Source organism: Balaenoptera borealis, assembly GCF_965194805.1.
Source record: "Balaenoptera borealis genome assembly, chromosome: 1".
In the NCBI taxonomy this organism is placed as follows: Eukaryota; Metazoa; Chordata; class Mammalia; order Artiodactyla; family Balaenopteridae; genus Balaenoptera; species Balaenoptera borealis.
Window position 1 is genome coordinate 5,694,505 of NC_138860.1, and position 23,529 is coordinate 5,718,033.

General features: G+C 35.5%; 1 protein-coding gene across 3 annotated transcripts in view; it reads left to right on the forward strand.

The window, feature by feature from the left end:
- The window catches only part of ZBTB41 (zinc finger and BTB domain containing 41), a 44,023-nt gene that overhangs the window by 12,422 nt on the left and 8,072 nt on the right, over positions 1-23,529 (forward strand). For 2 of the 3 annotated variants that reach the window (XM_082394306.1, XM_082394307.1), the window contains exons 5-10: positions 2,473-2,767; positions 4,712-4,841; positions 8,570-8,665; positions 10,087-10,193; positions 11,638-11,743; positions 16,803-16,891. In XM_082394306.1, the coding sequence (XP_082250432.1) occupies positions 2,473-2,767; positions 4,712-4,841; positions 8,570-8,665; positions 10,087-10,193; positions 11,638-11,743; positions 16,803-16,891 (823 nt within the window). The remainder of the gene's footprint in view (positions 1-2,472; positions 2,768-4,711; positions 4,842-8,569; positions 8,666-10,086; positions 10,194-11,637; positions 11,744-16,802; positions 16,892-23,529) is intronic. The other variant, XM_082394308.1, reaches the window with a different exon arrangement.

A 23,529-nucleotide genomic window follows, 5' to 3' on the forward strand; every position in this document is an offset into this window, starting at 1 on the left:
TATTTAGGTAAATATTGTTTAAAGGAGTAATCAGCTATCATTTTGTTTACTCCTAGGCTTCAACTTATATATTGGGTTGGCCAAAAAGTTCCTTCAGTTTTTAAGTAAAAATAAAAGACGCATTTTTCATTTTCACCAAGAACTTTATTAAACAACGTATCCATTGTTTTGTTCCACTACCTTCTGCCATTTTTCAGGCAACTTCGTAATTCCATCTTCCCAAAACTTTTTATCTTTTTGAGCAAAGGACTGTTCCAGGTGCCTTTTACAGTCTTCCAGGGAATTGAAATTTTTTCAATTAGAAGAGTTTTGTAAAGACCGAAATAAATGGAAATCCGAAGGTGCAATGTCTGGTGAATACGGCAGATGAATCAGAACTTCCCAGCCAAGCTCTAACAGTTTTTTGCCTGGTCACCAAAGAAACATGCGGTCTTGTGGTATCCTGATGGAAGATTATGTGTTTTCTGTTGACTAATTCTGGACGCTTTTCGTCAAGTGCTGCTTTTAGTTGGTCTAATTGGGAGCGCTACTTGTTGGAATTAATCATTTGGTTTTCCAGAAGGAGCTCATAATAGAGGACTCCCTTCTAAACCTACCATATACACAACATCACCTTCTTTGGATGAAGACGGCCTTTGGTGTGGTTGGTGGTGGTTCATTTCACTTGCCCCATGATCTCTTCTGTTCCACATTATTGTACAGTATCCACTTCTCATTGCTCGTCACAATTTGTTTTAAAAAGGGAACATTTTCATTACGTTTAAGTAGAGAATCTCACGTGGGAGTACAGTCTAGAGGGTTTTTTTCACTTAACTTATGTGGAACCCAAACATCAAAGCAATTAGGATAACCAAGCTGGTGCAAACGATTTTCAGCCTTTGATTTGGATATTTTGAGTATGTCGGCTATCTCCCACATGGTATAACATTGATTGTTCTAGTGAATGTCTCGATTTGATCGCTATCAACTTCAACTGGTCTACCCCAACGTGGAGCATCGTCCAGCGAGAAATCTCCAGCATGAAACTTCACAAACCACTTTTGACACGTTTGATCAGTCATAACACCTTCTCCATACACTGCACAAATCTGCGTTTCAGCTGTGTTTTTACCTTTCTTGAAATAATAAAGCGTAATATGCCAAAAATGTTGCTTTTTTCTTCCATCTTCAATATTAAAATGGCCACACAAAAATTCACCGATTTTGATACTTTTTTTTAAAAATGCACACTGATATGACAGCTGTCACAATACAATCTAACAAAATTATTTCGAATGAAGTCAAAGACAACTAAGTGCTACTAGAGCCATCTTACGGAAAAAACCAAACGAACCTTTTGACCAACCCAATACACGACAAGATTCTCACCATTTCTCTGATTTCAGCTTCTAGGAATTGAAGTTAATTATTAATTATTTGGATCTTTATAAGATAGTTTCTTCTCCTTACTAAGTTTCATCATCCTCAGCTGCAAAGTGATAACAGTTATATCTACTTTTAGGTTTATTGTGAGAATTAAGTAAAATAATCCATGAATTACTTAGCATTGTGCCTGGTATATAGTACATGCTGTGCTGTTGTTGTACCTGGAGTATAGTACGTGCTGTGTTGTTATACCTGGTGTATAGTACATGCTATGTTATACCTGGTGTATAGTACACGCTGTGTTATACCTGGCGTATAGTACATGCTGTGTTGTTATACCTGGTGTATAGTACATGCTATGTTGTTACATACCTGGTGTATAGTAGATGCTGTGTTGTTATACCTGGTGTATAGTACATGCTATGTTGTTACATACCTGGCGTATAGTAGATGCTGTGTTGTTACACCTGGTGTATGGTACGTGCTATGTTGTTATATACCTGGCGTATAGTAGATGCTGTGTTGTTATACCTGGTGTATAGTACATGCTGTATTGTGGTGGTGTTATGCTTGGTGTATAGGACATGCTATATTGTTACAGCAGTTCCTCCTCCCCTTTTCTAAATCTGATGTCTGCCAAATTTCTTTAAAATGTTGTGTGTATTCTTTCTGACCACCTCAAGAGATAAACTTTTTAAAGTAATTTTTCTGAAGTTCTTACTCCTATTCCTAATCAAATATATGGCAAGCATGATAAAAACCTTTATTCATAACATATAATTGATTTAAAATATAAATTTAATGGATTTAGAAATGTTGACCAGGATTAAGATAGTAGGATTACTGTATGATCTTAGGAATTAGCTTATTAGAAATGTAAGGTGTTGAAATTTAGCTAACTTTAGTACTAATTTAAAATAAATTCTTACTGTAATTCCTCCAAGGTATTTTTTCTGCACAATAGTTGATTATACTTCTGGTAAGTTTTTTCTTTTAGGAGAAATTTCTCTTTAGCTACTTGAATATATGTGTTTATTTCTCATCATGAGCTTTGTACTTTTATTTTAAATTCAGGTTCCCTTACATTTTATGTGCATTTTCTTTTAGATTTGTAAGAAATCTTTTACTCGAAGACCACACTTGGAGGAACATATGATTCTCCATTCTCAAGATAAACCTTTTAAGTGTACCTATTGTGAAGAACATTTTAAGTCACGATTTGCACGGTTAAAGCATCAAGAAAAGTTCCATCTGGGTAAGCAGATTAATTTTTCTAGGAGCAGCATAGCAACTGTTGGTGGTCGCGTCATGCTGGAGGAGGCTGCTGCTGTTGAATCACTGAGGAGAAGGAGGTCGTGTACGTGGGGAGGGGCACTGGATTTGCTCCTGTTCTTGGAGATGAGTAAATATGGGGTTTGTTTTGTTTTGTTTTCTGGTGGCAGAGCTGTTCGTGGTCATAACTGCATTTATTTACAGTTGATTGTTGGATAGGTTTGTGAGTGCCTGGGGTAGGCATTTTTGTCTTGGAAAAGACTCATGTTTCAGAGAGTGTAGTAAACTTAGTATATTTGAAATTCAGTATTGTATTTGATGAATTCTCTCCCTCATGCTTATGGCCAAGGTGGAGACTTGTGTTCCAGATGGTAGTACAGTTAGGTACATTTATGACAGTTACTCCCAATAATAAATTATTATCTTTCAAGTAGCCTCTTCCCTATCCTCTTCAATGTTTTTATTGACAACTTGGATAAAAATAATATATTTCATGCTTTATGAATACGCTACATGACATAAAGCTGGCAGGGGTAGTTGATACAGCAGAAAATTAAAAAGTAAAAAAAAAACTCTCTGCTGAAAAAAAAAAAGTTAAAATAAGTTAAAATTAATTAAGAATAAATACAAAGTTGTACACATGGGAATGATCTGACTTTTTTTAATCGTTGGGAGTTGCAGAGCTGTAAAATAGTACAGAATCCAAATGCCTCACTTTTCAGATGGGCTTATTAATAGCAGAGGCACAGTCTGAACCAGTAATGTCATATGACTGACAAAAACAACTGTAGTTTTAAACTACATTAATAAAAATGTATTGTTCAGAATTAGGAAGGTAATCATGTCGCTGATTTTAAATTGATCTGGAATATTGCATTCATTTATGGATACCACATTCAAGATGGATTTTGACATATATTCTAGAGGTGGGTAATTATGGCAACATAGGGCTTTAAAATCATGTCATCTGAAAAACTTTTGAAGGACCTTGAAATATTTTGTTTGGGAAAGGGAGACAGAACAGCCATCTTCAGATATTTTCAAGGCTCTATTGCACAATGAGGAATACAGTTGCCCCTCAGTATCCATGGGGGTTGGTTCCAAGACCTCTCCAGATACCCAAATCCAAGGATGCCCCAGTCCCTTGTATAAAATGGTGTAGTATTTGCATATAACCTGTGCACATCCTCCTGTATACTTTAAATCATCTTTAGATTACTAATAATACCTAATACAATGTAAATACTATTTATATAGTTGTAAATACAATATCAATGCTATGTAAATGGTTGCCAGTGCCTGGCAAATTCAAGTTTTGGTTTTTGGAACTTTCTGGAATTTTTTTCAAATATTTTCTATCTGGAGTTGGTTGAATCCACAGATATCGGGGCGGGTGGGGGGGAAACAAGCCGAGTTCTACTTCTTTTTCACACATCCTTTGTCATCCTTTCAGTTTGCCCTTCAGTAGAACTCTGTCTTCTCTCCAGTTATTTGGTAAAATCATGGTGAAATTTTGAATCCAGCTAAGGTCAATATTACTGTAAGAAATTTGTATTTAATTTTGTAGGACTAAACAGAAATGTGCCACAGTCTTTTCGGTCGAGGCAGTGTCATTAAGATCTTTTGGTTCTAAGGAGCAACAGTACCTTTCCAAACCATGAGCTCTCTTAAGTATTCTGTTTATTCTTTAAAGTTTCTTATTACCTCCTTTCCCCAGAAATTTGGTATGTAACATTTTTCAGTTTGACCCAGTCTGATTTCAAACTAGGAATTGGCTGTTTCAGTTTATAATAAACTCATTAGTTTATTCAGCTTTTATTATATTAGATGCCTGGTGCTATACTCAGCTTTAGGAATATAGAGATGATTGTAACCTGTCTGCTGGGAATAAAATAAACACGCTAGAAGGGAAGAGAAAACTATAAATAAAAAATTGATTGTGTAAAAAATAATAATAATTGATTGTGTTATGATATGCATTAGTAGTGGTAGGTATGAATTTATAACATACGTATTAAATTTAACTTAGTATCTATTCTTAAAGTTTAGATGCACACTATTCTTTCCTTTTTAGGTCCTTTTCCATGTGATATATGTGGTCGCCAGTTTAACGACACTGGAAATTTGAAACGCCATATAGAGTGTACCCATGGTGGAAAGAGAAAATGGACTTGCTTTATCTGTGGGAAATCAGTACGAGAAAGGTGAGGAATTATCTAAATACCCAGAAACATCCTGGTACTGTTATATAGAAGTAATTAATGAATGTATTTTATAAGGATTAGGGTAACACAGACACAAGGTACTTGAATTATGCTTTAATTTGAAATTTAAGGATAAAAGAAATTATATAATGTTATAGAAGGTGATATGAAGTCAGGATTTGCAGATTTAGATGGTGAATTTAACAAAGATACCATTTTGTGTCTTTCTGAAACCCCAGTAAATATACGTTAAAGGTTGTTTATTCATTCATTTATTTATTTTAAAGACATAAGCTACAAAGACAGCGAGACAGAAAAGTGACAAGAGCAACACAGGTTTCAAAGCTAGAAAGCAGATGTATCAGTGGTAACTGACTTAGCAGATCTGAGGAAGACAAATCCCCAAGTGGCAATGGAGAAATTGAGAACCTAGTTTACATCCCAGAATCCACAAAAGGTATGGGAACTGGCAGTCTCAGATACCTCTGAAACTAGGGTGAAGGAATAGGGAGCACTGGAGTCAGAACTGCTCTAGAAGTTAAGTTAGATCATTGGCTTCTCTTCCGTCACCCACACAGGCCGTTGCTGCTGGACATCTTGGCTTCTAGATTTTACCCTTCAGACAGTAGATTAGAAAACAATTCCCTGAAAACATGAGCAACCAAAGGACAAATATATTCCCTGGTAAATAATACACCCAGATCACGTACAGTGAAACACAGAGTCATCAAGGCCTACCCATGCTCCTTGACCCTACCATCTGTGTTTAGCCTTTCACACTTAATCACGAGCAGACAGTGAAGAATTACAAGACACAGAAGGAGAACCTTTAACATGGGAGATTTATTCCCACACAGACAAAACGAAACAAAAACTTGAAGGAAACATATTATGCAGGAAGAAGAAAACTTGCAAAAAAAGAAGTAAACAATTACTAATATCCTCAGTTGAAGATATAGAATCCATTAAACAAGAACAGGATGTTATACAAAAGAGTCACTGACGTGACAAATCAGAACTCCCAGAAAGTCAAAGCATGATCCACAAAGTAAAGACCTTAACAGAGAGATTGCAGGACAAAGTTAAGGGATCTCCAAAAAAGTAGAGCAAAAAAATGCAGAATTGAAAAGTAAAGATTAGAACATTTGGAAACCAGGCAAGAGGTCCAGAAGGAAAGAACAGAGAAAATGGAAGGGAGTAAAATCATCACTGAAATAGTTCAAGATGATTTCCCAGAACTGAAAGACATGAGTTGCCAGACAGAAATGACCCATTAAATGCTTAGGGCATTAGATGAAAATAAACCTACTCCAAGGTGCAGCACTATGATGTTTCAGAACACTGGGGACAAAGAGAAGCCTGTCTGTGCTTCTGCTTTTTCTAGGGAGAAAGTCACATACACGGAATTAAGAATGAGTTACTCAGACTTCTCTCTGAGCAGCAACACTGGAAGTAAGGTGGTCCAATTGTACCTTCAAAATTTGGAAAAAAAATAAATTCCAACCTAGAATTCTGTTCTTAGTCAAACTGTCAAGTCTGAGGATAATAAAGATACTCTTCATGATGTCAAAAAATTAGCTTTCACTGCAATCTTTCTCATGAAGCCACTAGAAGGTGTGCTTCACCAGAATGAGAAAGTAAACTGATGAAGAGGAAGACCAGGGCAACAGGAAATAGGAATTTTAATACGGTAAAGAGGCAAAGGGAGTTCACGGGAGGATGGTGAATGAAGATCCCAGGATGTCACATGTGCAGGATGGTGAATGAAGATCCCAGGATGTCACATGTGCAGGATGGTGAATGAAGATCCCAGGATGTCACATGTGATTATGTGATGGGTACTGAGTCCACACTCGTAGTGGCCGTGACCCATGACGTATTGAGGGTAGTCAGTGCTGAGATCCCTTCTGACATGTTTCCTCTGTTAACTAGTGGACAGAACGCTGGAGTAGGTCTGACCCCAAGGCTTTGTTGTTTTACTGTGGTAAGAACATTGAACACGCGATCTACCCTCTTAGCACATGTCTGGGTGTACAATGTGGTGTTGATAACCACAGGCACGGTGCTGTACACTGGGTCTCTAGAACTTACTCATCTTGTGTAACTGAAACCTCATACCCATGAACGGCAACTCCCCATGTCCCCCTCGCTGACCCAAATTTTCACCTGTATTCTGCTGGCTGTATAGTACCTGTATGCTACAGAGGCTCCTGCTGTTGTCTTTATGCCTGGCTGCTTGATTTAACTGAGGATACTCATTTCATTTCACAGAAATGTTCTTTTGTGACCTGTCCATGAGAACTAGACGTAGGTCATGGTACGCCTAGGAGCCAAATATACACAGCAGCCTACTCACTTTGACCGTGTCTCTGCCAGCTTCCAGTACCAGGTCCCCTCCAGCCAGCCAGATGCTCTGGTTGGGATGAACCCTGTGCTTTGCAGTATTTGGTCGTGACTTTACTGCTGACAGGCTGGAAAGGGCTGGTGCCAACGCTCAGGGAAGCTGAGCGGCCAGGCCGACACGGAGATCCTGATGCTATTACCTTGTGGGCCCTTTATCCAGTAGTGGCCATATTGTTAGGTTTGTGCTTGCTACTCAGTTTTTCAAAAACATACGATATATAGTTTAGTGATTTGTACTATATAGGTAGTAAAACAAAGAAAAGGAATACTTACATAAATGGTTATTTCTGAGAGAGGGACGTGGTGGGGGATAGGACCAAGGAGGAGCATGTGGAGTGTTGTAAGGGACGGGAATGTCCTCTGTCTTGTCCTGCATTTAAGCGTTTAGTACTGTTTTTAAACAATATGTGTATATTTATATCCTTCAGTGTATAGAAGTTCATTATTTTAAAAAGATTAGAAATGCCACTTTCCTAGAAAAAACAAATGGGTATGATGGCCGGAAAATCAGTGTGCTACATTTATATGAAAACTTGTATTTACAGATTGGTAAATTATAGTTTATCTTATGCATTATAAATTTTTTTCCCTTAAAGGTCTTCCTGTAAAAACAAAAAGCAAACAAACCAAAAAAAACAACCTTTCCATGTGTTTTCCTTTCTTCCCCCCCAAAATAACTTTGTCCATCCTTACTCAGCAGTTTATGTACATGGGGAATCTCCGAATGTTAGAACTGTAGGAAATGCAGCAGTGGTTACACAGTGGCCCATCCAGGGTTGGTAGGGCGGGAGGATTTAGGACTAGCAAGAGTTGTATCCTTTATATGGTTTCCCTTTTTAACATTGGCATCTGGAAATTACAAGTATCTGTAAAGTTTTCTTTGCCTTAAAACATTGTTTTAACAAGTTGTGAGCACATATTGGAAAGGAATAGTACTGATAAACTGGATTTCTTATATATTATTAAACACTGTCCACTAAAATTAACGTCAGTTTTACCTAATCAGTAGTGACAATTGAGCATTTTTCATTTGTATTTCTTGGAAGTTTACATAAGCTATATATTAAATCTTTGAGCAAACCAATGGCAAAGGAGGCCAAAGTTAAATTATTTGCTTTTTTTAAGGAGAGAGACATAATAAACATGTTTATTATGCTGGTGCGACTAATCCAATAAAGAGCAAAAATATTGTAGGAAAAGGAATAATTGACATCGTTATCTATTAGCTTGAACACTGTTCTAGTAAGCTTTCTAGAAATCTGTGTTTAATACATACGTTGGCATTAAAAAATCGGTAGGTAAATATATATATATTTTTAATGCAGAACTACTTTGAAAGAACATTTGAGAATCCATAGTGGAGAAAAGCCTCATCTTTGTAGTATTTGTGGGCAAAGTTTTCGTCATGGAAGCTCATACAGGTAGGTCAAGCCATTTTTTTTCCCCAATATTAAGTATGATAAAATTATATCTCCGTTTTAACTCTCTTGTCTTATCATTGTGTTAGTTGTTTGATGAATTAAAACATGTCTTAGCACTTGTGATAAGCAAAGTTGTGCAGAAAACTTTGTGTAGACTTTTGCCCCTACCTTTTAATATTCATTTTGTAGTATAAAATATTTTAAAATATTTCCTCATCACTAAGTTTGCTGAATGCTTTACTGTCTAAGTCGTTGTCATTTAAATATTTCATTATTTTTCTTTGAATCAAAATTCATGAAAACTGTGGTGTTCTGAAGTTGGTGTATTTTTTCAGTCCTAATTATCAAAGAATATTTTGGTATGAAAATAATGACAAAATTGAAAACTCCAGGATTCTCAGTTTTAGAATGTCTTCTGAGTATTAGTTGTAACTTACGTAATATTTGTATAGCTGAGTGCTGACTACATTTGCAATTTATGAAAAGTAGTTTTTTAACGAATAAATAATAGATTACTTACTGTGAGATATGTATACAATTTTAAATTTTATTAATATTCTTAAGAATCTAGTTTTTACACTATCATTTCTTACGTACCTCTTTTTAAGTTTAAACAGAATGTTTCCCCTTTAGATGTAGTCCAGTTCATTTACTGGTTTTAGTCATAGGGGAATCAACACCTGTTTGGACAACTTGAATGGGAAGGCTGTTCATTTCACTAGGATGTATTGATATATAGATGGAGGATTGTGGGGATAAAAGTAATTCAAATTAAATGAATTTTAATAACCTATTATAATAACCTTTTATAATCTGTTTTTGGGTGACTATGAAATGAGCCACACTTTATTTGGTTAGTGTGAAGAAAAGTAGTAAAATGTGATTGTCAGAAAGTTGATTACTTATCAAATTTACTAAGTTCTCAACTGTCAGTGTATAAGTGGTGTCAGTTGTCCAGAATAGGATTAATCCTTAGTAATTTGCTATCATCATATGTTTAAGTCACTTGTGCACTTACCCCCTGTGTCCGATTCTAATTCCATCTGATTCAGTCCTCCTTTTGCTCCCTCTGCAACATCGGCTGACGCCCCTAGACATTTGGTAGGTTCCCAGAAGCAGATTTAGGATCTTAAAGTCAGGAAGGCGTATCATCCAGAGGTCGTGGGAGCCTGTGCAGATGTTGAAGTGCTGCTTTGAAACTGGTGAGTGGGAGCCCTGGAGTCAGGTGGTGAAAGTGGGAAGGACCCTGAAAGTCAGAAATGGAGCAAATAATGGGTGAGCGTGGTGGAGTAAGCAGCCAGCTCTCGTTATGTAGAGTTAACCAAGTTTTTTCCTTCTGTGTCACTAGTGTCAATGGGCTTCAATTTTTTTTTCCTTCTGTGTCACTAGTGTCAATGGGCTTCAATTTTTTTTCTTTATAGACTTCACTTACGAGTACATCACGACGATAAAAGATATGAGTGCGATGAATGTGGGAAAACGTTCATTCGTCACGATCACCTTACAAAGCACAAGAAAATACATTCAGGTGAGGCGCGTTTTGTAATGATGTTTCCAAGATCCTTTTCAAAAACACCTGAAAACTGCATCATGTTTATTTTGGCTGTAATTTAAATAATTTGGTGGATTTGGTCACCCCTTTGTAATGCTGATTGTAAAAACCTTTTTTAAAAAGCATCTGAAAGAGACATAATTTTGTGACATGTTTTTTGGTCACTGTAATTTTAATCATTTGGTTACCCTTTATGACCACAAACTGTATTTTAAAATTTGTTTTAATCAAATTCTCAAGGTTTGCATTTTGCATATTATGTAGACATGTGCAATAATTACTATTGGCACTTCTTTGAAGGAAGAAGCCAAGATAATATTTCTCATTTTGATTGGATTTGAAAGAAGTTAGCAAAACTTAGATGCTTGAAGAGAGTTATTATAATTGGGGTGTTAAAGTTGATGTACTAGTGAGTTTTTGAAGCCCTATCTTTGGAAGAGTACCTTAATAATCCTGATCAATTTCAGATCTTTATTCTGTATTTATAATTTTTATACTCTGGGGATTTCTTTCATATTTTCCTCTCAGATTGATGTTCAGGAAGTGCTAAAAGAGCCACCTATATGAGCACAGTAATGGGAAAGAGCCATCTCTATGAGCCCAGTAGAACAGGTGATTATTATTATTATCTTAAACATAATTAAAATATAAAGTATGCAACAGATATAACATTTTCTTAAATGACCCCAATGAAGTAGGTTGCGGTTGTTATCGCCACTTTTAAGAGATGCTAAAGGTCTGATGACTTTCTCACTGGAATTGCGCATTTCCATTTTCAGGAGGAGAATTCTAAATTCCTAATCCTAGAGGTCACATGGTTTAATTCCACACGGGTATTAAGTTGAGACTGGTTTTTAAAGGCCAAGCCTTTGTAACTGAATATAAGAATAGAGATGACAAATTGGACTCATCTAGAATTTTCCTTTATATTTGGATTTTGGCTCATTGCAAATGTAAGAAATCCCCACAGATGAAAAATCTTTTAAAAGTAAAGTACAAAGATCTGAAAATGTTCAGGTCCTTTTTCTAAACATAAGACAGCCTCATCTTGATTAAGTGTATGTTCATTTGAGGTGTTTGATATCCAGACTTACATATTCCTAAAAAACATCCTGAGTTTTGAAGTCCTTTCATTTATCTTACTCTGTTACACTGAAAGTCAAGATTTGAAGTGTACAGCAAAAGGCTACTGATTCCTTCTCCAAGTGGGAAGGAGGATTCACACCCATAAAAATAAGTACAGAGCCATTGAAGGAAGATATTTGAGTAAGAATATAAGGCAAACAGCCCGGATAAAGGGTGGCTTTACCTTCCTGGTATATGTTTTCTACCGTGTTATCTTACTGTTGGATAATTTGTTTCTGGGGATAAAAAAAAAAATTGAAATGCACCTTATAACGAAAATATTTGGGTCTTTAAGGTGAGAAGGCTCATCAGTGTGAAGAATGTGGAAAATGCTTTGGTCGTAGGGATCATCTCACTGTCCATTACAAAAGTGTACACCTTGGAGAGAAAGTGTGGCAAAAGTAAGTGAAAAGGCAGAGTTTCTCATCATCATTACCTTGATAAGTCTGGGGTGGAGGAAAGTTGTCTCATAGTTCATTTTATGTAATTGAGGTTGGGTTAATCAGCGATTTTTCTGTAGCGTCTATAGCTTTTCTGCAGACCTAAAGGAACTGAATGTAGCATATTTTTCATACTTGTTTTCGGTTGATTCAAAGGCTAGGAGGAGGTAGACATTGAAGTGAATGACTAGTATAAAATCTTGGCTTTCTTTGGGGATTTCATTTATGTTTGGTTTCAGGAGCTCTCGGAGAGCTAAATATAAATAAACATACTGCCTACATATATTGTCATTAATATGACAACAATTACTGGAAAATGTTTGTTGTCAGAATTTAAACCTTTTTATTCACACTAAACATTTAAAATGGTATTTTATTTGAAGGAGGTATGTACTGTCTTTGAACATCAACTTTTTAGTACAGTTTAGATATCCGAGCTTAACTGAGATTAGTTGTTGAGTTTAAAATGTTCAAAGAAGTTCTGTTCTTGGACTAGGTACTTGGAGCAAATGGTAAGTAATAGACTTGGTCTAAGGTGTCAAGAAACTTAGTGTAATGATATGATCAACAAAATACACATAGTATATGTAAATGTAGTAAATGATAGGCCAATTTGAAGAAGAGTAAGGAGTGTTGATTTGTATTTTTTCCATTTTCATGTATTGGTTTATTGTTTCTTTCATTGATTTTGTTCAGCGATACATTCATTGAATCAATATATTCATTGTAGTCATTGAACTCTTGTATGCACTAGATACAAGGAATGCTGCTAAGTGTTGGGATATAAAGATATACATGATGCTGTCTGAAGTAGAAGATAAAAACTTCAGCATATTGTATGAGTGGGTGGGAAATAGAACTGCAAACTCACTTGCTCCAGAGATTCTATAACTGTTTTTCTCAACTCCTTTATACCCTTAAAAATTATTCAGTACCTCGGAGGCTTTTGTTTATAGAAATTATATAATATAAAAATAGCATTATTGTTTAAATAAATTATATAATCATATTAGAAATTAAAATGATTAAAAATTAAGTACTTACTTATTAATGCATTTAAAGTAATAATATACCCATCATGCTAACATGAATAGCCATTTTATGGAAAATAACTACTTTACAAAGCAAAAACAAATACTAAAGAGTGGCATTTTAAAAATATTTATTTATTTTATTTATTTATTTTTTGGCTGTGCCGGGTCTTAGTTGTGGCATGTGGACTTCTTAGTTGCGACATGCATGCGGATCTAGTTCCCTGAGCAGGGATCGAACCCAGCTCCCTGCATTGGGAGTGCAGACTCTTACCCGCTGGACCACCAGGGAAGTCCCAAGAGTGGCATTGTTTCACATTTTTGTAAATCTCTTTAATGGCTTCATAGAAGACAGTTGGATTGTCATATGTGCTTTTATGTGTTATTTTGTTTGAAGTAAATGAAGAAAATCTAGCTCACTCAGATACATAGTTGGTAAAACGAGGAGTAGAGGAATATTAAGCCTTCTTAGAAAATTGTGGTTGTTACTCTTTGCTGCCACACCAAAACTAAACCAGTGGTAGTTTCTTCAAGGTAGTTGCAAAGAGGAATCTGAAACAAGATTCATGAAGCTTTCATACTCTTCCATTCAGTCTATTGGTCTATCTTGTGCTCTGAAGTGGATTTTTAACCTACTGTAATATGCATTTGTCATTTGGAAAATACGGGTTCACTGAGTTATGCAGATTTTCCCAATGTTACCACATTTCACAGTACAGGAACAACAAATCACACTTGTTAACATTGCTTCCAGTCTCTCAGAAGGAGAACTGGGAAGCTGTCTAGATCACAGAGGCAGATGCAAGTTTTCCAAAATTCTTAATTAGCTTGAAAGCTCAAATTTTATCATTGATAACAAATACTGTCAGTTTTTTCCCTTGAAGTGACAGGCTTACTTCATTGAATTTCCAAGAAAATGTCTGCCACCTACTCAAGTCCAGCTGTACTCTGACTTCCGTTTCCTCAAGTGGAACGGTGCTCCGTGAGGGGAGGTCTCCCTGGGCTCACAGCGGGTCTGCAGGCGCCTCGAGCACACAGGGTACCCAGCGTGCGGTAGAGCTTCCTGCTTCCCACCTCAGCATGAGGTTATCGGAAAGGCCACAGTGCAAAGGGTGAACGTTAATAAAATTAGTAATTTACTGCTTTATCACAGTTGTTTTTCTCTCTGTGAGTACATCATGGTGAAAATGTACAGTGACCATTAGTACATTTTGGTATCACTACCTTGTTTAGAGCTGAGGCACCACCACTTTCACCCACTGTTCCTTTTGCTCTTTAGTGTAAATGTCAACGTCGTGAGAAAAGCAAGTCATGTTTAAAGTATGATTTTGAAAATAATTTTGATCTTGTAGACCCTATGAAAGAGCTTTGGGATCCTCTCCCCACCAGCAGGGCCTGTGACCTATCTGCTGGCCTAGATACTTGTGGAACCAGAATCTGTATTCTCCATGCTCTGCAAGGGCTGCTAAGGGTGGATCTAGAATATGGAGCCTTACGATCATTTCGTGGAACCAACACTTACTTCTAAGAGATAAAAAGCCATTGAAGATTTTAAACAAGAGGATGGCACAATTGGATTTGTATTTTAGGTACATCACTCTTATTGATGTATGGAAGCTGGATTAGTGGTGGATAAATCTGGAGGCAAGTAAATCAACCAGTTAGAAGGCTGTTATAATCTAGGGAAAAGATGGTGAGGACCTAAACTAGGCAGTAGCGTTAATAATGAACAGTGGAAGGTACTTATTTGACCAATATTTAGGCCTTTATTGAGGGAATGGGAGCAGACACAGGTGATTCCTCTTTTCAAGGAGTTCCTGTTTCCAAGTGAGTGGTTGATTGATACCAGCCACTGAGTTAGAGAATATAACATAGGGAGATGATGAGTTTGGTGTATATTGACTTTGAGATGCTCAGTGCACACTGAAACATAAAATCCCATAGGTGGATAGTAGTCTACATCTCAGAAGTGAAGTCTAGGCTGTGTATAAAGAATTACATGTGAGCACATAAAAGCAGATTATTCAAGGAAAGAATGTGGAGAGTGAGGAGGACTAGCACCCACCCCCCAACCAGTTATTTTCAAATGTCTCTTCTTCTATATGTTTTTAAATGGTGACTCCTTCAGTATCCTCTCCTTCACTTTCTGTTCACTGTTGTAAGCTGTTGGGATGTGACCTCTGACCTTACTGTCCCTCTCCAGTTGCTATCAGTATGAGTCTCTTATTGCCAAATCCAGTAGACATGTTTAAATCCCTTTCATACTAGGCACCTCTGCTCCATTTGGAACTGTGTATCACTCCTGCCCTGAAAATCTCTGCTCTTTAGCATCTGCGTGAGAATGGAGAGATACATACATAGAGCCTGACCCATGCAGGTCCTTGTAGATTTTATCTTTTTCCTACATCCACTGTGAGGCAGTTTGTGTTTTGAGCATATCTGTGTTTAAAATGTCACTCTGTCTGTAGTACAGACCAAGATTTCTTAGCCGCAGTACTACTGACATCGGGGCCTGGTAATTCTTTGTTGTGGGGCCGTCCTGTGCATTGTGGGGTGTTTATCAGCATCCCTGGCCTCCACCCACTGGATGGCAGTGGCCAGTAGCACCGACCTACCCCCGGCTGTGAGAACCAAAAATGTCTTCAGGCATTGCCACATGTCCCAGGGGGGTCAAAACTGCCCCTAGTTGAGTTACCACTGCTGCTTTCTCTATTTGCCCATGGGAACCCTATTTGCATCTCTATATTTACCACGGATATAAATGGAATAAGACAAGCCAGGCATACAGGTTGCAAGTCTTTTGCTAAGTTTATCAATGACACTCCCAGTTCACTAAATCCACATTATCTTTTTAAATGTCCATTTCATCAAGTAGAAGTAAGTTCCTAGAAGACAGGGCCTTGCATGGTGTCTCTGTAGCTACTTTGTAAATGTAGAGTTGGATGAATTGAAAAGTGAGAATGGCATTTGAAACCTTAGGTATACTATTGCTATTTAATATTAGTAACAACATGCAAAACGTTCCAGTAACAGTGGATAGGTTAAGGCCAACTGTCTTCTAGAACATTATGGTAGCCTGTGTTTGATTTGTTTTTCTGTGTACTCGTTAGAAGTGAATTGTTTCCAAGGTGAGATGATATGGCTTTCCTAGTAACTACCACTTAAATGCTAATCATTTTACAAATATATTAATCCTAACAACTAAATTTTGAGTTTAGGATTGTTTAACTCACAAATACATACTCTTAGGCACTACACTTTGCTTCTAAGTTAACTTCTGAGTAATTTATAGCTTTTTATGTCTATTAATCTACAATAAAAATAAAGGACTGGTATCTCATTCTTTTTTACTTAGGTGTAAAATTTATTTTATTTTAAGTTTATAATATTTATTTGTTATAAAGCGTACCTACCGAGGAAAAGTGTCCCCTTTTGATGAATGCAGATTTTGAGACTGCTGCAGTTTCATTTTTGCATCTATTTTAACTAAGGTACAATTTATATACAGAGAAATTCACTCTTTTTAGTGTGTAGTTCTTCAGGTTTTGACAAATGCATGCAGTCATGTAATCATTACCGTAAGTTGAGACACAGATCTATCACCCCTAAAATTTCCACCATGTACCTTTGTAGTCAACCCCCTTGTACCCCTCTCATTGATTTTTTTTTTCTGTCCCTACAATTTTTCCTTTGGTATTTTTTCACGGAAAATAATAATACAAAAGTTTATTGATTTAAAGCTTAAAATTAAGCAGTTTAAAGTTGAAAATCTAAGGACATCTTTTATAGATTTATTTGTTGAATATAACTGGAGAAGGAAGAATCAGAGATAAGGTTGATACTTAAAAAGTATTTCCATGTTCATTTGGAGTTCTACGCTTTACTAATGTGAGAATTATATATGAAGTTGTAAGTGAAGTTGTAACTTATTTTCATTATGTTATTTATTAAAATTATATTGAAAAACTCAAACCTTTTTATTTTCTTAGATATAAAGCAACCTTTCATCAGTGTGATGTTTGTAAGAAAATTTTTAAAGGCAAATCAAGTCTGGAAATGCATTTTCGGACACATTCAGGTAAAACCTAATGGGTATTTTATAAATATTTTTGTGTAATTATTCAGAAGTGATATATGGACATTTATACTTTGTTGTTCTTCGTGAAATTGTTTTGTTTATTCTCCCAGTAAGATTTTTACTTATTAAAATTGATGTCATGAACAGACAATATTCTGATCTACTATTCCATATTATGTAAGCTTCAATACTTTTGAATATCATTTTGTAGAATTTGGGAAACATTTTTTCCATAGGGAATTCATTCAACTTTTAGTTCTCATCTTCCCCTTTTCTGGTTGTTTATGGTTCCTCTATATCTATGAGACTCTCTGAAGACATTTCTTTTATTTTCTTCTCTTTTAAAAGAGTAATTCAAATATGACCTCATTGTCCTGCTTACCAAGTTACTGGGTTTTATTTATTTATTTATTTATTTATTTATTTATTTATTTTTGGCTGCATTGGGTCTTCGTTGCTGCGCGCAGGCTCTCTCTAGTTGCGGCGAGCAGGGGCTACTCTTCATTGCAGTGCGTGGGCTTCTCATTGTGGCTTTTCTTGTTGCAGAGCATGGGCTCTACGCACGTGTGCTTCAGCAGTTGTGGCACATGGGCTCAGCAGTTGTGGCTCGCGGGCTCTAGAGCGCAGGCTCAGTAGTTGTGGCACACGGGCTTAGTTGCTCTGTGGCATGTGGGATCCTCCCAGACCAGGGCTTGAACCCGTGTCCCCTGCATTGGCAGGTGGATTCTTAACCACTGCGCCACCAGGAAAGCCCCCAAGTTACTGTTGCGTAGTTTTCCTTTTTACATAGTCAGTTGTGATTTATAGTAGAATGACTTATTGTGATTTATAGATAGTTATAGTAGAATGATTTGCTTCAGCTGCTTTCCAGAAGTTATTTTCTTAATCTTCCCTTTTTTCCCTTGGCAGTGCTACCATATATTGAAACGTAGATTGTTGGATTGTTTCCTATATGTAGTCATAGTTCTTGTTTGACTTCTCATGTAAATTAACAATTTTTAAAGCTTTCTTTCCTTCTTTTCAAGAAAGAAACCCATTAATACATTTATGGCTGCTTTGCTTTATATTTACTTTGGATTTTGTCAAGCTGCTGTTCTGGTAGGGAAAAATAATTGATTTCATAAATATCAGAATTGGAAATAACTGGATTTGGGCAATTTCAGTAGCAAAGAATTTCAGTAAAGAATTTATTACTGATATAGTACTACTGTTAAAAGTAAAATTACACCTCTCTCAAAATGAGAAAGTCATAATTTGGGGGGTATATAAATAGTAAAAAATGAGGAAACTATATTAATGCTAGTCTCCACACTAGTTATAAGTAATATGTCTAATAAACTCATGATTTGAAAAAGATGGTGAACTTACGAAAAGTTACTTTGAAACCACTGATGATTTAAGAATTGTAAAACTACAGGAATTACCTAGAGGAGAAAGTTGATAAGAGCTGGCTTTATAACTGCATTAAGTTTTTTGAAAGCACTGATTTGTAGTAATTAGTTGATGACCAATGACCGTGGAATTCTCATCTCTGGATATCTCAAAGTTAGTTGGAATTAGGGGCAAGTCCCTCTGCCCATTGAAAATTGAGGAAATGAGCTCTGTTACAGAATAAGATAAAGCTTATGGCTGTTATGAAATGAGAGGGAGAAATCATTTGAAGCAGGGGTCAGCCCACTTTTTTGGTAAAGGGCTGGATAGTAAATATTTAAGTTTTGTGGGCCAGACAGTCTCCATCACAACCACTCAACTCTCTGTGGTAACATGAAAGCAGCCATCGAAGGGTATAAATAAATGAATGTGACCACATTCCAAGAAAACGTTATATACCAAAACTGTCAAGAAACTGTATTTGGCTTTCAGGCTATAGTTTGCCGCCTCTTGATCTAAAGTGATCAGCAGGCTACCCAGACAGGACTTCACAGAGCAGCTGTTCCGAGAACTGGGTGCTGTGTTCCCAAGTCCATTCCTGAGATTTACAGGTCCAGAAACTCAATTTTATATCTGTACACTAATAGTTATAAGTATTCTGAGGAGTTCTTCAATACCACTGGAAGTAGAATCACCAGAGTGTCAGCTTACTATTCACCTTCTAGAGAATGAGATATTAATGTGTACTGGCCAAGGTGTCCTTTTCTCTTATCAAGGAAGCAGAGTTGCTAAATTTATTCATCAGAAGGAGAATTGCTAAATGTAGTTACAGAATAAAATTAGGTAATAATTGTATGGAATCATTTACTGAGGAAATGGTGAAGGATGCTGCGCCATCTTTCCTGTTCTAACAGTGCACCTCGCTGGTGACGAGAGTAATTGTGTTCCCCAGATTCCTTTTCTCTAGTGCAGGTACCCTTAGTGCATTGTCTGTACTGTTAGAGTCTTGTTTTCTGGAATCCCCTTGCCGGACTCCCTACAGACTTCTCTTCCATTATTCCTTCTTTAGAAGAGGTACAAATAATGGATTGGTTTTACTTTTGGCCAGGTCAGTACCCTTAAGTGCTTCAAATGAATAGATATGATCAGCGCCTAGCCCAGGACTTGCAAATCGTAGGTGCTTAATAAATATTTATTCAAGGAATGAATTTATCATGTTTTCCTACAACTACCCTCTAAACTCATGTATGTTTTCAAACCACACAATTAGAGAAATTCACTGGAAAATGGATATAAGATTTTTTTCTACAAATGCCTTATTCTCATCTCTTATGTGCTTTGCTTATGTAATCCTCAGAGTAGTAATTGTGTCTATTCAGCAGTAGTCTTGTTGAGATGTAATACATTCAGTTAAAATGGGTGTAAAGCTGGTAAATTTAGGGCTTGATTTTAGACTTGGCAGAATTTTTAAGCTGTTTTTTATTGAAGTGTAACACATAAAGTACACAAATGAATTTTTATAAATGAGTGCTTCTCCATAACCACCATTCAGATCAGGATGTAGGACATTACCAGAATTCCAGAAGCACCCTCCCTGGCCCCTCCCAGTCAGTAATCTCCTTGCAAAATAATCATTATTTTGACTTATGTCACCAATAATTAGTCTGCCTGTTTGAACTTCATATAAATGGAATCTTACAGTATGCACTCTTTTGTCTGGTTTCTTTCAGTCATATCATGTCCCTGAGATTCATCCATGGAAGTAGTTTGTTTCTTTTCATTTTCATATGAATATATCAAAATGTATTTATCCATTGTACTTTGATAGACACTTGGTTTGTGTTTACTTGGGTCTATTATAAATAAAGCTGCTCTAAATATTCTTGTCTATGATTTTTCAGACACACGTGCATTCATTTCTCTTGTGTACATGCCTAGCCCTGGGATTGCTGGCTCATAAGATATGCATATGTTTTAATTTAGTAGACACTACTAACCAGTTTTCCAAGGTAATTGTGACAATTTACATACACTCCTACCAGTAGTGTATGGTGTATGAGAATTCCAGTTGCTCCACATTTTCACCAATACTTGATAGTGTCTCTTTTTTTAGCCATTCTGATGCATATGTAGCACTGTCTCAAAGTGGATTTAATTTGCGTATTTGTGATGAGTAATAATATTGAGCACCTTTCCATACGCTTATTGGTCATTGGATATTCACTTTTATGGAACACATGATTCATTCTTCTGCTGATTTTCTTAAATTGGATTGTCCATCTTTTTCAAATTGATTTATGGGAGTTTTTTCTATATCCTGGTTATGAGTTCATTGTTGGATATCTAAATTACAGGTGTCTTCTAGTCTGTGGCTGGCCTTCCCACTCTAATAATGATATCTTTCAATGACTGAAGGTCCCAGATTTTAAAGAAGTCTTATATCAAGTTTTTTCTTTCATGTTAGGTTTATTGTATCCCCTTTAAGAAACTTTTGCCTACCCCAGGATCATTAATATTTTTTTCTTTTACCTTCTGACAATTTATTTTAACTTACATATTTAGATTATGAACTTTATCTTATTTTTGTGTTTATTATTAGGTAAGGTCAAAGTTCTTTGTTTTTTAGACATGTGGTTATCTAGTGGCCCTAGCACCGTTAATTGGAAAGACCATCCTTGTCTCAGACCATTTCAATGGCATATTTGTTTTAAGTTAAGTGATCATATATGTGTGGTTTGTTTCTGAACTCTCTTCTGTTCATTGGACTATTTGTATATTCTTTCACCATTACTATACCATTTAAAGTACTGTGGCTTTTGATATCTTGTAGTGTAAATCCTCCAACTTTGTTCTTTTTCAGTGTCTTTCTTATTCTTTTTCCTCTATGTTTTCATATGAATTTAGAAACAGCTTATTAATTTCCAAACACAAATACCCTCTAGCTACTTTTGGATTTTTCTAAGCATACAAACTGGCCATCTGTGAATAATCACAGTTTGTTTCTCCCTTTTTAAGTCCTTGCATGTCTCTCTCTCTCTCTCTCTCTCTCTCTCTCTCTCTCTCTCTCTCTCTCTCTGCCTTATTGCTTTGGTTCATATCATCAGTGGTATATTGATAGTGGAAATCCTTGTCTCCAGGGAAAAGCTTTCAATATTTCATTACTAAGTATGTTTTTTATAGATTTTTGTAGATACTGTTTTTCAGATAAAGAAATTATCATCTGTTCCTAGTTTATTTAGAGTTTTTGTCATGAATAGGTGTTGAATTTTATCAGATTTTTCCCTGCTTTTATTGAGGTGATTATATATTTGTTCTTTATTATTGTGATTAAAATACATTGATTTTTTTGTTTTGTTTTTGTTTGGGGTTTTTTTTTTTTTGTTTTGGTCTATGTTCATGAGATATATTGTCTTTTTTTCCTTGTTATGTCCCTAACAGGTTTTATTATGACTATGCTGGCATCAAAAAATAATTTGGGAAATAATACATCTTTTTCAGTTAACTGGAGGAGTTTATATAATATTGGCATTATTTCCTCATTACTATTTGGAAGAATTCACTGATAAATTCCACTGAACTTGTTTTCTTTGGAGAAAGGTTTCAATTACAGATTCCTTAATAGTTTCAGAGCTGTCAGATTTTCAATTCTTGTTTCATTTTTAAGGAATTTTATTTAATCTAAAATATAAAATCTATTGGCAAAATTCAGAGTATTGTATTATTTATCTTTTTAATGATTATAGGATCTTAAGTGATAACCTTATTTTATTCCTATTGGTAATTTGTTTTTTCTTTCTAGAAATTTATTGATTTTATTAATCTTTCAAAGAACTACTAGATTTTTTTGATTTTTTTTTCTCTTTTATATTTGTTGTATATTTCTTTTCTGCTTTTCTCTTTTTTATTCTTTCTATTTTATTTGGGTTTAATTTCTGTCTTTCCCTATCTTCTTTATATAGATGCCTAACTTAATTAAATTTGGCATTTATTTTTTATTATACATATTTTAAAGTTCTAAACACTTTAAACACTGCTTTAGTTACAGTTCACACCTCATTTTATATTTTATGTTTTCATTAGAATTCAGTTAAAAATAGTTTCTAATGTCTTCTGATTTATTCTCTCATTTGTGCTTTATTTTAAATTGTACTATATTGCCCAATTCCTAAATATTTGGGGATTTCTAAGTATTTTTATGTTACTGATGTCTAGCTTAATTCCACCTTTGTCAGAGAATGTATTTCATGCAAATATTCTGCATTCTAATATGATATTTTTGTTTACTTATTCTATAAGTTACTGAGAGCTGTATGTTAAAATCTCTAACCTAACTGTTGATTATAAATTATCTATTTTTCATTTTGAATTCTTCAGTTTTTTGCCTTATATATTTTGAGGCTGTGTTATTAGCTATGTGCAGATGGTTATATCTTACTGTTGATGGTCCTTTATATCATTGTAAAATGTCCCTTTTTATACTGGGATAAAGGACCAGCTCTCTTTTGGATAATATTTATGTGGTATTTTTTTCTTTTTACTTTCAGTCCTTATATGGGCCTGTATTTAAGATGTGTGTCTTTGGAGTATTATTTTATTATGATAATCTCTTTTAATCAGGATGTTTAGTTCATTTAAATGTCACGTGATTTCTCATTTATTTGGGTTCAAATCTGTCATCATGCTATTTGTCCCATCTGTTTCTTGATGCGTTCTTTTTCTTATCTTCACTTCCTTGTAATTATGAAGTATTTTTATTACCCATTTTCCCTCAGTTTACTTGTTAATTGTATGTTCTTTCAGTATTCTTTTAGTAGTCACCTTGAAGATCACAACATGTGTTCTTAAATTATTAGAGTCTATCTTAAATTAGTTCTTGATACCTTTCTAGACAATTCAGAGACCTTACAACACCATCTCTCTCAGCCCTTATGTGTTATATGTATTTTAATTTTACATATACTTTAAACCATGTAAAACATTATTATTTTGTTTGTTTGCTTTCAATAACTCATTTATTTTTAACCATATTTACCCTTTACTCTTCACTCCTTCCTTCATGACCATTCTTCTACCTGGAATCATCTTCCTTCTTCATGAAGGATTCCCTTTTGTGCATATCTGCTGGCACCAAATTCTCTTAGGTTTTGATTGTCTGAAAATGTTATTTTACTTTATGGAGACTCTTTGGCTGACTGTAGAATTTACGTTAGCAGTTATTTTTCTTTCAATATTTTAAATGTGTCATTTTTTTCCTCTTTGACCTTCTC